This window comes from Macaca thibetana, chromosome 14 (assembly GCF_024542745.1).
Source record: "Macaca thibetana thibetana isolate TM-01 chromosome 14, ASM2454274v1, whole genome shotgun sequence".
NCBI lineage: Eukaryota > Metazoa > Chordata > Mammalia > Primates > Cercopithecidae > Macaca > Macaca thibetana.
In genome coordinates this window covers 115,270,724-115,285,720 of record NC_065591.1, presented here as the reverse complement: position 1 = coordinate 115,285,720, position 14,997 = coordinate 115,270,724, and the positions used below count along the sequence as shown (strand labels likewise).

The window sequence follows — 14,997 nt, the reverse complement described above, 5'->3', positions numbered from 1 at the left end:
GGAAACTGACCACAATGTAACCAATCTCCTCTCTACCTGCTCCCCATTATGGGTTCCCAGTGAACTATGCTAGGAAATGCTGGCCACGGGACTGGGGGTAGAAGCCAAAGGCTGACTGCCCATACCGAGACGGGGGCCTCACTGCTCCCTGTGGATGTCAGTGTGCTGTTGGTGATGGATTTCTTGGGCAGCTGTGGACTGGCATCTGGCTTGGTCTCTATGCTGCTCTTGGATGAGCTGTCATTCACTTCATTCTCTTCCACAGGGATCTCTTCACAGTATCTGAGAGAAGACACCAGTGAGTCCACGTTAACCTCAGTGGTTCAAGACGGCCAACTATTCTAAGAATCTCAGACCTTTCAATTCATCCAAATCTATGAGATTTCCTGCTTCTTCACTTTGTATATGATCTTCCTCTAACCAAAAATCCCCCGCTTACCCCACTGCTCTCCTGAAATCTCCTTCACATCCCACCCCACCCTTCCCTGCCCCCCATGTAAAATTTCTGGCTGCGAACTCACCTTTTCTAGGCAGCCTCCTTAGAGTTATCCCTACCTCAGTGAAAGGATTATTTGTCTTAAGCTATTTTTTCCCGTGGGTGCCCATTCCATTTTAAGCCTCTGAATCCAATACCTGGGTTCTGAGCATGCATTCCATTTCCCAAACAGTGACTAAGACAGGACTCTGGACACGAGCACTCCTTCAGTGGCATTGCCAAATTCTGGATGATAACTAGAAAACTTCCCTGCATTACACACCTAGAAAGAAAACCTCCTTGAGATGAAGGTGGGTGCCCATCTAGGAGCACTTCAGGGATGCTGCCGTTGCCTCCTCTAAGAGAGCAATCATCACCCTATCACCATCATCCTCATCTGACCTGTACTTAACAAATCCAGATGCTTGACAACTCTCTGGCAATCATTATATGCATTTTAGAGATAACCAAATAGGTATTCATAGAGGTTAAGCGACAAGACTATTATTTCGACTGAGCCCAGACCTAAGCACAATAGACATTCAATGCTCTTTTCTTGCTTTTTTCCCTGTATGCCTCTGGCACCACCACCAAGCCTGCAGCTAGCTACCCTTCCACTCTCAAGCATGCTTTGTGCCAGTCTACGGGCACATCTTCCCATCTTCCTTAACCTATCGACAGCATTGACACAGTGACACCTTCTGCTTCACTTCCTTCCCTTGGCTCCCAGGACAGGAAACCTTCCTAGGGCCTGCATGTGCTTTCAAGCTCTCTTCAGCTGCTTCTTCCCCTCGTTGAGTGCTCCCAGGCAGTCCTTGAACTTCTTTTTATGTTCACCGAGTCACTTGAAATTTCAGCTAATCTCATGACTATCCACCAATAATTGCTGCATTTATGGCCTCAGCCCAGGCTTCCCTATGACCTTCACACTCCATACCTAAATGCCCACTTGACATCTCCATTTGGCTAACAGGCATCTCAATCTCAACTTGCCTAAAACTACCCTCCTGATCTTCCCCCTGAAACCTGCTCTGCCTACAATACTGTCCATCTCCGTCTGGAACAAAGCCATCCTTCTAGGCAGTAAAACCAAAAAAGTCTAAAAGCCACCTTTGGTTCTTTTCTGTTCCATCAACATATCTTTCAAAATCTATTCAGGAACTAAACACTTATTGCCATTTCTCCTCCAAACCACCACCATCCCTCATTTAACTACCTAAATTACTCAACGGCCTCTTAACGGGTTTCCCTGCCTCTGCCCTGGTTCCCCTTCAATGTATTCTCAGTGCAGAGGCCAGAGTGATCCTGCTGGAATGTTAAATCAGAACTTAGCAATTACCTAGGCCAAACTTTCCCATCCCACTTTTAGTAAAAGCCAACCATAAAGTTGGCCAGGCCCTTGGGCTCTGCCCCCTCGAGCTCCCTGACCTGTGACCACTTTCCCTCGTTCATTCCGTGGTTCCTTCCAGGGCTGCACAGGCATGCGTGCTGTTCCCTCTGCCTGGCAGGTTCTTCCTGCAGGCATTTGCATGGCTGCTCTGGGCAGCCGCCCTCGGCCTCACTCACCCCATTGTGTTGAAGTCGTCATCAGGGGGCACGTAGTCCTCGTCATCACTGGTCAGGCCCAGTTCGTTCCCATAGCACTGGTGAACAAAGTGCCAGAGCTCCTTGGGACACAGAGGCTTCAGGGGAGAAAAGGAACGACTGAGCCTTCCTCCTCAGGTCCCCCACTCTGCACAGAGGCACTGAGCCTGGCTGGTTCCCCTGGAGAGGAGGAGAAACTCCTCTCTCCTTAGCTGAACGAGAGGCCAGCAACCACCCCCGTCTGCCTTGGGGGTCTCAGCAGGACACCAGTCTGCTGCCTAGGAATGTGGACTTCAACAAAACCAGGAACTGGCCTTTCGGTGCCCGATCCCTCAACAGAGGTTTGTAGAACGTGACCAACTGGCTCCCAGAGGATGGTAACTGTCTCACCTTTTGCTCTTATGGAAAAGGTCCAGCACCGAGTGGCATAAACCCATGTGACTCTGGGGCCAAGGCGATCCCAGAGCTTCTGATTAGCACTCTGAATGAATGCCCAGAGGTCCACTGACCCAGTGTCCCACCACACTGCACAGAAATCTCCTCTTATATTAACTGTGGCCTTACAGACCCTACTGGATCACTTCCAAGAATGAGGTTCAACCTCAAAGGTGGCCCATTCCATAGCTGGACAGTTCCTTTGGGTAGAGTCTTACGTTCCCACAGTTTTAAGAACCTTACAGGTCATCTCACCTAACCTCGTGACACCCAACCTGAGGTGGAATCTGTTTGCCTGCAGTTCTAAGCGTTAGTTCCAGTGTTTTCTTATTTCACTGGGTGCCTATGTGTCCTCCCAAAAAACACTGCCCTAAGAAAAGTTTGTTCTCATTGGGTTCAGAGTCTCCAAAGAGAAGCAACGGGATGTCAAAGAACTAAGATCAGAGGCAGAGACCATGAATGAGTCTCAGACTGGGAGGAAGGGGAGAAGGTGGCAGGGATAAGTGTGTGGAAGAGAGGGCAAGGGCATGAAGAAAAACAGAAGCAATCATTATCTTAAAAAAAAAAAAAATCCCATTTCAAAAACATTTGCACCAATAGACTTCCTAAAGAATTTGAGAGCTCCCAAGCCCATGGTTTCAGGTATGGTTTAAGAAGCAGGCAGGTGGCAGAGTATATTGAGCTAGGATTCCAGCTTTCTGACTAAAGTGCTTGGAATGGCAGAATTGGGGCCTGCCTCTAGGCCGGTGGGGTTGGGGGTGGCAGCTCTCTACGCTGGCCCTCATAGTGCCTGAGGGAGGTATCACCTCCTTCTCTCCTGGACTTCCCCCTCCTATCTCTGACCTTCATGCACAACATTCACCCTGCCTGGGACAACATTCACCCTGCCTGGGACACGTCTGCCTCTCTGCCAAACCATATCCTGCCCTGCTCCACCCTTTGCCCGCTCTCTGCAGCCTTCCCTGACCAATGCCACCCGGCTTGCCTTGGCCAACCACGATCAGGACAAGCACAGTTAGCAGACCCTCTTCAGCAGGCCCAAGTCCTACAATTATTTGTGAGGGCATTTGCGAAGCATAGGAATGACCCCGTGTCTTATTTAAAAATGACAGCAGCTGTGAGCCGAAAACTCAAACCTGCCAGTGGAGACTAAAACACATGGTCATTTTACCATTACTGATGGCGAGTGAAGGCAGAGGACCGCAGCTCAAATAAGTTATCAGGAGTGATACTAGGGGTACAGACTCTCAGAATAGAAGAAACTCCAAATAATAAATCCACGCAATTTTCTTACGCAGCCTTTTGCTTGGGCCAGAATCAAGGCCAATATATGTATATATTTATATACACACATGTCATATATATATACACACACACACACACACACATAAATACACACACATAAAAATTAATCCCGGGGGGAAACATTATATGTGTGCATGTGTGTGTGTGTGTGCATTTTCTCCTATATTTCTTTCTCTGGCTTGGAGACAGTTTCTCAACATGCAGCTGCATCTGAGTGGGACCTTTTTTTTTTTTTAATTGAAACAGGTCTTGCTCTGTGATCCAGGCTGGAATGCAGTGGCGCAATCACAGCTCACTGCATGAAGGGGTGCCTTCTACTGTGTCTCTTCATAGTTTCATTTAAACACTCAACTAGTCAATTCGTGGTGGCTGTGGTAACTACATTTTTTGTACTTCATGTTGTGGCAGCTGGGGCCTTGCTGACTGGGGAGGGACCCATCAGGGTTAGCTAACTCCTAGAGAGAGGAAATAACTCATCCAGGAGTGGGCCTTTCACACGCAGCCAGCCCATCCAAGGCTCATATTCCCACCCTCCCCATTATCTATCATAGCGTCCGAGCTTCCAGGCAACTTGAGGTACCTGCAGCCTGCTGAAATAATTCAAACTAGCCAATCCTAGACCTGCTTGGCCTGCTTGCCCTGCCTCCCTGGCTCCTTCCTGCAAAACTACACTAAAGGCTCTGCCCACTTCTTCCCCTTTCCCATTCTATCTCCTGACCAACCCTGGGCCTTCCCTGGTGGCCCTCATCCTGCTGTGCCTCCTATTTCTGGGGGTCTGTGAATTTAAGGACTTCTTTCTTCATGGCTGCATGCATTACCATAACTGATTAGAGAAAATCCTGGGACATTTCAAAGCAGTGGAACTGAAGTGCCTGAAGATAATGAGTGCCTTACTCCTGGAGGTGTTGAGGCCATTCATGGGAGATGACATGCGACTTTCAGGACTCAGGTCAACACTATCAGTAGGAGAATACTGTCAGTGGGGGATTCCCAGAACCCTGAGGAGACACGGGCTTCTCTAGAGGTAGCCAGTCCCGCAGTAAAAGAAAACTCGGCAGTACTTACCTTTTCAAGGAGAGCATTTTGCCAGAGCCGGAACATCATCATATACGTCCTATCCCGGGCCCCAAACGAAGTGAAGAAGTGCTAGATTGGAAAAGAAAATAACAATATCTGTTGAATTACAATATAATTAAGAGAGACATGGTCCTCCTTCCCTTAAGAAAAGATACTGACTTCATCCTCAAACACTAATGACTCTCAGTTACCTGTGATCACGCACATCCGCTTCAGAGATGGGGTCAGCACAGCAGAGGCCTGGGTACCTGGTACTATTAAGTTCCCAGTGTGACAAAGTCCTTCCATTCTTACCCACACTTTCCTCAGTGCTTTTCTCCCTGTTTTGAAATTCTCATCTCCATAAGAAATGTCCCTCACCTACCTACTGGAACCGGGTAAGCGGTGAGCTATGAACTAGCCTAAATGGAAGGACAAGACAAACCCACAACCTGCTGATCCGCTGACCTATTTCATTCATTCAACCAATATTTGAACATCAGTATGTGTTACGCACTAATCTACGTGTGTGAGGGACAAGAAACAACACAGAAAGATCCCGCCCTTGTGGAGTTTACCCATTAAACAGACAGAAAGAAAGTAATGAAGATTTCACTGACCAACCACAAGGTGGTCCGCAAATGCTATTTCATTTAAACCACACAAAAAGGCTTAGATAATAAACAAAGCTAACAACTAATAAAGGGTAACAGGCTGGTGGAGGTTAGGCAACTTGTATAATCAAGAAGCTGGTTAGTGTCCAAAACATAGGTGGAACCGGGCAGGGCACTGTGGCTCACGCCTGTAATCCCAGCACTTTGGGAGGCTGAGGTGGATGGATCACCTGAGGTCAGGAGTTCCAGATCAGCCTGGCCAACATGGTGAAACCCGGCCTCTACTTAAAATACAAAAATTAGTCAAGTGTGGTGGTGGGCGCCTGTAATCCCAGCTATTCAGGAGGCTGAGGCACAAGAATCGCTTGAACCCAGAAGGCGGAGGTTGTAGTGAGCCAGGATAGCGCTACTGCACTCCAGCCTGGGTGACAGAGCGAGACTGTGCCTCAAAAAACAATGAGAGACCATGGTGAAGGGAAGATGGAGACAATACTGGAGCAGCAGCGGCGCTATCGTGAGGAGAAGGAATGGCTCATGGACATCATGGCCAAAGAGATGCTCACTAAGAAGTTCATGCTCTGGGACCAGATCAATTCTGATCACTGCACTCAGGCCATGCAAGATAGGTATACGGAAGTCAGTGGGAACCTGAGGGATTTGTATGATAAGGATGGATTACGAAAGGAGGAGCTCAATGACATTTCAGGACCCAGTGAGTTTGCTGATTTCTATAACAGACTCAAGCAAATAAAGGAATTCCACCAGAAGCACCCGAATGAGATCTATGTGCCAATGTCAGTGGAATCTGAGGAGCTCCTGAAGGCTTGAGAGAATCCAAGTGAAGAGGCACAAAACTAGGTGGAGTTCACAGATGAAGAGGGATATGGTCATTACCTCGATCTCCATGACTGTTACCTCAAGTACATTAACCTGAAGGCATCTGAGAAGCTGGATTATATCACACACCTATCCATCTTAGACCAATATTTGACATTCTAGACCAATTATTTGACATTCCTAAAGGGCGGACAGGAAGAATGCAGAGCGTTAACTCGAGATACCTTGCAGTGAGCTGAGATGCTGCACTCCAGCCTGGGTGACAGAGCAAGACTCCGTCTCAAAAAAAAAAAAAAAAAAAAAAAAAAGAGAGATACCTAGAGATGCTGCTTGACTACCTTCAGGATTACACAGAGTGAAGCCTCTCCAAGATCAGAGTGAACTTTCTGGGAAGATTCAGGCTGAACTTGAGAAGAAATGGGAGAATGGGATCTTTCCTGGATGGCCGAAAGAGACAAGCAGTGCCCGGACGCACGCTGGAGCCCATCTTGACCTCTCTGCACTCTCCTCCTGGGAGGACTTGCCCTCTCTGGGTGTGGACAGATTGAAATCTGCTCTCTCTAAGATTTAGGACTGAAATGTGGCAGGACCCCAGAAGAGTGAGCCCAGAGACTATTCAGCACCAAAGGAAAGTCCCTGGAGTCACTTGAAAACTCTTTGTTTGCCAAAAATCCCAAGTCAAAGGGCACCAAGTGAGACACTGAGAGAAACAAAGACATTGCTTTTCTAGAAGCCCAGATCTACAAAGATCTATGAATACGTAGAGATTCTCGGGGAACAGCGACATCTCACTCATGAAAATGTACAATGCAAGCAAGAAAGGACAGGAGAAGAGCGAGAAGAGGAGGAAGAAGAGCAAATCAGCGAGAGTGAGAGTGAAGATGAAGAGAACGAGATCATTTACAAACCCAAAAAACCTGCCACTTGGCTGGGATGGCAAACCCATTCCCTACTGGCCGTATAAGCTTCATGGCCTAAGTATCAACTACGACTGTGAGAACTGTGGAAACTACACCTGCCGAGGACCCAAAGCTTCCAGCGGCCCTTTGCTGAATGGCGTCAGGCTCATGGTATGAGGTGTTTGGGCATCCCGAACACTGCTCACTTTGCTAAGGTGACACAGATTGAAGAGGCTGCCTCCCTGTGGGCCAAACGGAAACTGCAGAAGGCGTCAGAACGATGGCAGCCTGACGCTGAGGAAGAATATGAAGACTCAAGTGGGAATGTTGGGAATAAAAAGACATATGAGGACCTGAAAAGACAAGGACTCCTCTAGTGTTCAGGGATGTAGCTCAGCTTTAGGACTAGCCCAGGCTTCCCTGAGATCTGCTTGTTCTATTTCTCCCAACCAAATCCTCTTAAAGACCTTTTGCTATGTAGTTTCATGGTCTAGCATGCCTCTTATAGAAACAAAGCATGCTGGCAGATTGCAGGTTTGAGATGTGTTTTATCTGTTTTATATTTAAAAAGATTCTGCCAGAAAATAAAACCAGACCTTGTTCTGAAGCCCAGGGTTATGGACCAACTCAGTGCTTCAGGTCTTAATGCCTCCATACCTCTTTCTGATCAACTTTAGTAGCTGAGATGTAATGGGCACCTGTTATGCTACACATCATGTTATGTAAATCTGACCTGAGCTCTTTCCCCACCCTCCTTCATTGCTACTTCCCTGAATGAGTATTACCCCAGGATGAGGTCTGCCATCAGCTTAGTTAGCCATTGATGCAAACACTAGGGAAAGACTAGGAGGATGAGCCAGGACTGCTACGAAGGACTAAATGTGGCACCAAGGTTTGCCTTCTGTATTTGCATAAAGAAAGGAGTTGGAGCTGGGTGCAGTGGCTTGTGCCTGTAGTCCCAGCTACTTGGGAGGCTGAGGCAGGAGGGTTGCTTGAGACCAGCCTAGGTAACATAGTGACAGCCTGTCTCGTTAAAAAAAAAGAAAAGAAAAAAGAGAAAAAAGGCATGGTGGCATGCACTGTAGTCCCAGCTACTCAGGAGGCTGAGGCTAGAGGATCTTTGAGCCTAGGAGTTTGAGACCAGCCTAGGCGATACAGTGAGACCCCATCTCAAAAAAAAAGGAGTTGGGCTATTTGGAATTGGCCTGCAGCCCAACATACAATGGAACTAGGACCAACAGTCACTTCACCTGCTTGCTGGGTCAGAATGAGAGACTTTGATAGGTCTGTCTACTTGTTTCTTCTACAAGATCCCTATTTGACTGTAAAAGTAGCTAATGTTCGCATATTCTCCAAGCCCAGGTAGCCATGGTAGAGTTGGGTAGAGTTGAGCAGCTGCCCCAGGATCCAAACCTAGCGTCTGAAATGGAAAGAACTAGGGCAGCCCAGGAAGGCCCTGATCTGCCTTATAAGCCCCGTCATCTGAAAGTCAGGCCTGCTGCAGGACAGGACCCCCAGAGGCCCCATTTGCTTCTCAACACTCAGGCCTTCAATTGTTTTTTAATAAATCTACTTTAAAAACCAAACAAACAAATATAGGTCAAACCAAACACTATCTGACCCCAAAGTCTCCTGGCTCTTGCCACCAAACTGCCTGAGTCCAAACTGTAAACTCGGCCTTCAGCAGAAACCCAGTCTACCCCTAGCCTTGGACCTCTTCATCTTCAGGCTCTAGTGAAAAGTTTGCTCTGTCCTGAATTTTAGCTGACATATTCTCCCCATACTGATAAGGACAATCCATTTTCTACCTGATGCCCCATCCTCTCGAGAGACAATCAGCTAAGCTCATACATAATGACGACTACTGAACATTTGCATACTGCTTCACAATTTAGTGTTTTCGGATATGTGATATTATTTCAAGACTGTGTTAAATAGGTATTGCTGGCTCCATTTTGCAGGTGAAAAAACTTAGGCTCAAACATACTACACAACACGCTAACAGTCGAGGGACTCAAATTCAGGTATTCTGACTCCAGGTCCAATGTCTGGCCACTCCATCCTCCCCCTGCTCAGCCTCCCCCAGCCTCTCCATCCAGGAGGTGGTTCCTGGAATCTGCACCACCCTTAGCACCACCACCTCTCATCCCAATCCTATTGGCCTCCATATTCATGCAATTCAAGAAAGGGCAGAAATACAAGAGTAGGGGGTATAAGGGAGGATTAGAAAGGCCAGAGTAAGATTCCACTTACCTTTTCTGAATCAGTGCAAACTTGGATGGCATTGGGAATGAGGCGAGCTGTTTTCTCTTTAGTCATGGAACAGATGTCTTTCAAACGGACTGTCAGCTGGCATCCAAGAGGACAGAGAATGGGTAACAAGCAAAGGGGGGCATTAGTAAGTCAGGTAAACGGTGTTCAGGGGGCGCCAGTGTAGACAGGGACAGTCAGATCACATATTTATAACCCTGAAAGAGGCCACATTGGTGATCATCTGGTTTACCCCTTTATTTCACAGTGGGCAGACAGCAAAGTGGGGACTGAGCCTTGTCTACAGCCATGAGTATCTTGATTCTTGGGCAAGGAGCTTTCTAATTTCTCCATAGTCTGCTAAATGTGCAGAGGTCCTGCCATTATTTGCCACTTACAGAAACACAGAATACTGGTGCAGGATGTGACCATAAAAAATCATCTAGTTAGGTCACGCATGGTGGCTCATGTCTGTACACCCAGCACTTTGGGAGGCTGAGGCGGGTGGATCACCTGAGGTCAGGAGTTCAAGACCAGCCTGATCAACATGGAGAAACCCCGTCTCTACTTAAAAAATACAAAATTAGCTGGGTGTAGTGGCGCATGCCTGTAATCCCACCTACTCAGGAGGCTGAGGCAGGAGAATTGCTTGAACTCAGGGGCTGGGGGATAGAGGTTGCGGGGAGCCAAGATCCCGCCATTGCACTCCAGCCTGGGCAACGAGAGTGAAACTGTGTCTAAAACAAACAAACAAACAAAAAAATATCTAGTTAATCTTTCTCTTCCTTAGTGTACGGGATGAGGAAACAGAGGCAAAGAAAGGACTAGCCTAAAATCACGCTGCTAATTGGTTGCAGAACCCAGAAATTGTGCAAGCCGGTTCTTCAGAGTCCCAAGGCCAAAGCCCTTTCTACTTGACTATACCTCCTCCTGCAGTCACTCATGCCAAATATTTGCCTGCATTTGACAAAAGCAAATGCTCCCAGTCCTCTCTTCCACACCCAAAGTGGAGAGAGGAAGGGGAAAACATGGCAGAGGAGACCTTATTATTGGGACTTAGAATTGAGTATCTTTCAAGACTCAGGCATGATTTTGTTAATTACGCAAAGGCTTGGGAAGAGCATGAAGTCAGCAAAAGGAAGAAAGCGAGGGCAGCTTGCTTAGCCACAGCCAAGGAGACGGCTCAGGGGAGCATGCCCCAGGTCTTTACCAGAGTTTCCCAGCGGAAGATGTTGCTGTAGAAGCAGATCCAATTTTCAGAGAGGTAGAGTCGGCCCTGAAGGAGAATGTCTCTTTGGAGTGCACATGAGTAATCTGTGGTAGGAGCGGAGATAGGGGAGCTCAGAGGCAGGAAGCATTTTCAGCAAACCACTGCAGAGTAGGCATGTCATCCCTCCCACGAACACTGGGGGAGCCCAACGCCCACCACGGACAAGGGGTGCCAGGCACTTGAACTAGCAGCCAAGGAAGTCCCTACCATCTCATGACGAGGAGCATAAAGGTGGCGTGACATGCAACTGCCTAGAGGCAGATAAATAAATGTGATGGCAAAGTGGGCCAAGGAAGCTAGAGGTGGGAAAGATCAACAAAATTCAACTAACTTCCCTCCCCCATCCACAACTATGCTAACCCCTTCTGCCACCGGGCCATCTGCAGAGATAAAAGTGCCAGTGACTCACTCCAGGTTGGGCCCTTGAGGCTGCCACAAGCCTGGTACTCAGCCTCGAGCCCTGACAGCTGGGTCCAGGGCTCTGGACAGCCTCTCTCCCTGTTCCCTTGCTTACTTGGGTTGGCTTGAGGGCTCTAGACAGAAGCACCCTGAGTGCTACGCCGGGGGCTCCCCAGACTTCCTCCCCATCCCCTCCCAGGTCACCCAACTCACCAACAATGAGGCGCTCCGTGTCTGGAAGCTGCTTAAAGAGCTTTCTGAAGTCTTCATTTCTCTGCTTGTAGGTGGGGCTTAACACCTGCGTGACAATGGCCAAGGTTAGCACACGCACCCCGGTTCTGTGGGGTTAGCAAGGAAGGGCAAGAGGAGGAGCACTTGCTTGTGTGTTTAAAAAGCAAAGATGAGGCTCTGCCCTCCTACAGACCCTAGGAGGCCAGGCTGAGGAACGGGGCTCGGCGTGGAGAAACACAGTGGGGAGAATCTGGTGCTGGGAAACACTTCGCAGCCAGGGCCTCCACTAATGAGAAAATGCCAGACACAGCAAGGAGGGGCTCTCATTATATCCCGATAAGAGAAAGGAAGGAGGGACACCTCCAGGGTGCTTCCTGGGATCCACCATGCCAGCTACTGCTGTTCTGCCTTCTGCCAACACCACCTTGACAGTGAAGCAGGGACCCAAGAAGGCTGCCCAGCCCCCCATGATGTTGCCCAGAGCACCTCTCAGAAGAAGGTGCTGTCATGACTATCAGAGTGAGCACTTGGCTGTGTGGAAAAGACACGATTTTCTAAGAAATCACATAAAACATAAAACCAGTACTGCAATAAGCACACAGGTAGAGAACTAAAAACACAACTGGCACAGGAGAGGCATCCAATTCCCCTCTCCATCCTTACATCATCTAATCCAGTCCTTACAGCATCGAGGAAGAGACCAGGGCCAGAGAGAAGCCCCCTGCCCCAGCTCCTCAGCTGGTCAGTGTCAGATCTCATGACCCCCGGTGCTGTGCTCACCTCCCTCCCAGCAACACGGCTGCCTCGAAGAGGCTCATGCCTAGAAACTGCCTTAGCAAATCCTCCTTGGAAATCCCATGAGCCAGCTGAATACACAGAAATCCTGCCCTTTGAGGGCTTACAATCTTGTTTGTTTGTTTATTGGTTTGTTTAGACAGTCTCGCTCTGTCACCCAGGCTGGAGTGCAGTGGTATGATCTTGGCTCACCGCAACCTCTGCCTCCTGGGTTCAAGCCATTCTCCTGCCTCAGTCTCCTAAGTAGCTGCGACTACAGGTATGCGCCACCTCGTCTGGCTAATTTTTGTATTTTTACTAGAGACAGGGTTTCAACATATTGGCCAGGCTGGTCTCAAACTCCTGACCTCAAGTGATCCACCCACCTCAGCCTCCCAAAGTGCTGGGATTACAGGAGTGAGCCACCGCACCCGACCCGAGGGCTTACAATCTTACATTTAAAAAATAAAGAATAAAAAAGAAACTAAAAAGAAAATATGTGCCCATAGAGGAGGAGCACCAGAGATGACAGATGAAAGCAAGTGCACAACCCGGGACAAGCCACGCACAGTCACAGGGAGACACCCGCACTCCACCTGTGATGCGCTGACCACCTACTCAGAAACAGCGCTGCTGACCCTCAGCCTAGGGTGTAGCCTATGGCTACAAAACAAAACAAAACCTTAGAAAACAACATTCCTCTGGCCCATGGATTAGTTTCAAACTGGTACTGAGATATGGAATCTAGATGGCCCCCTTGCCTCTTAGAACAGAGTTCACACACTGAAAACCCCAGCGTGACCACCTGATCGCCAGTGAGTTCTCATTACGCCTAACTGACCTTCTCGAGCTGCTGTGCAGCTCACATGGAGTTATTATCACGTGCCAAGCACAGCCATAAGCCCTGTGCGTGGGTCATTGCATCAGACCCCAGATTATTTTTATTCTCCCATTTTGCACTTGAGGAAATTGAGAAACAGTAAAGTTAAGCAACTTGGGAGTGGAATACGAGCGAGGCAGTCTGACTCAGTGCTGTCTGAGACCCCGCTCTGTGCTGCCTCTGGAGGGTACCTGCTCCTGGTCCCCCTGCCAAGAGGAAGCAGAACGGCTTCCCCAAAAGAGCGCACTCCCTTGAGAATGAGATGTTCACCTGCTTTGGGGCCCCCACTAGCCTTCCAAGCCCTCTACTGGGTCTTCGTATTTACAAAGTTCCAGTGTCAGCCTGAGGAGCAGCCGACCAGGAGACCCCGAACACACTTCAGGTGAAACTGGATGTCAGACCTCCAACCCCCTGAAGCCCCAAGTCTTCCTATTTCTAATTTTCTGTCCTGGTGCCTTCTCCCCCTTGATTCTCGTATATCCAGTGACAGCTGAGGTATCCACAGAAGTGGAGGTACAGGGCATTTGACCACAGTCTCCAACCCGCAGGCAAATTCAGGGGGCCCCTACTTTCCTTAAAACAAAGCTGTAGCAGCAGCAGGGAGAGGGGAGGGTGAATCCAGCCCTGGCCTGCTAAGTCAATCAGTCTGGAGACTCCTTTATCCAACCAACACATGCCTATTCCACAGGGCTGTTGTGTGGATGGCAGGCACACCAGGTGGGCATGCTGGGCCTGCCACCACGCAGCCTCTCGAAGCTGGAGACCCCAGCCCTCTCCCTCCTGCAACCCCAAAGGTGGGACCTGGCTCACCTAGTTCAATTTAAAATGGTCAAATAATTTTGGTTCCAAGATTGTCAAATCTGGGGCCTTCGGGTAGGAGAGCCAAGTGGCATGACAAGGGTGCAGAACTACCACAGAGACTCAGAGAAACTGGGTCACACACTCACGGCTGGGATTTCCTCAGATCCGTGCCAGCAATGGTGTTCGGTGGCAGCAGGTGCATGGCCAAGCTGCTTCAGGTACCACTGCAGCAGCTGGCTCTCCTGCTCCAGCAGGAGACTCCAGAGGATCCCCGACTCCGTCAGCGATTCCATTGCCCAGCACGGCTGCCCCTCCCAACGACGCCTGGCTCCCTCAGCACTGACTCCCGACTGTCCCCACACAATGAAAACCGTTGGTCTCCCCTGGCTTGACTGTGGATGGGTGGCCTCTGGTTTCTTGGCAGAGGGCCTGTGTGACTCTGACAGGTGTCCTTTCTGCTCCTAGAGCTACGTGCCCAGCGTGAAGCCTCACAAGTGAGAGGAGGTGGTCGGTGCGGTTCTCAGGGCAAGCTGGCTGGCCAGTCTCCCATGGCGGGCTCTGCTTTGTCCTTCTTGGCTGGTCCACGGGCGGAGAGTAACCCAGAGGTGGTGTGGTCATGCACCTCCCCCTGGTCAGTGCAGACAGTCACCCAAGGGTCCAGAGGATGCAGATGGCACAGCAGGTGCCCAGGGCCAGCTGGAGGTCTGGGAGGCAGGCCCCTGGGTAGACAAGCAGACTCTGCAGGACAGCGATGATCCACAGCCGGGTCCAGGGTCTAGCCCCGCCAATCACTCACATGCAGCAGCGTGACTCATAGTTGGTCTGAAACTCCAGTAAAGGAACCAAATGCGCAGCTCCCCAGTCCTGGTCTGTCTCATAGAGTGGCACGTTTAATCAACCTCTACCCTGGGCGGGCACTGGGCTATGACTCACAGCCCTCACCCAGGCAGAGCAGCCACCACTGGCTGCAGCAACAGGGCCTGCTCTCACCTCCAGCCCAACACACACTCCCTTCCTCAGCCCCTGCTCTGCTCGCCTGACCAGCAAACAACTTCTTTGTTAGAGTCACCCGTGGCAGAGAGGGAGGGAAGGAGGGAGGCAGAGCGGGTGGGCGGGCAGAGCAGGGCCCTATACATGCTTCAAGTTACAGGATCTGGGTGATGGTCCCGGCCAACGTCCTCCAGTAA

General features: G+C 49.6%; 1 protein-coding gene and 1 pseudogene across 6 annotated transcripts in view; one reads left to right on the top strand and one right to left on the bottom strand.

Annotated features, from left to right (window-relative positions):
• GRAMD1B (GRAM domain containing 1B) overlaps window positions 1-14,997 on the bottom strand; it is a 274,826-nt gene that overhangs the window by 22,767 nt on the left and 237,062 nt on the right. For all 6 annotated transcript variants that reach the window (XM_050755575.1, XM_050755572.1, XM_050755571.1 and 3 more), the window contains 6 exons: window positions 11,338-11,422; window positions 10,666-10,769; window positions 9,459-9,554; window positions 4,865-4,945; window positions 2,042-2,157; window positions 126-282 (listed from right to left, as the gene is read on the bottom strand). In XM_050755575.1, coding sequence (XP_050611532.1) covers window positions 126-282; window positions 2,042-2,157; window positions 4,865-4,945; window positions 9,459-9,554; window positions 10,666-10,769; window positions 11,338-11,422 — 639 coding nt within the window. The remainder of the gene's footprint in view (window positions 1-125; window positions 283-2,041; window positions 2,158-4,864; window positions 4,946-9,458; window positions 9,555-10,665; window positions 10,770-11,337; window positions 11,423-14,997) is intronic.
• On the top strand, window positions 5,799-8,308 carry LOC126934832 (splicing factor 3A subunit 3-like; annotated as a pseudogene).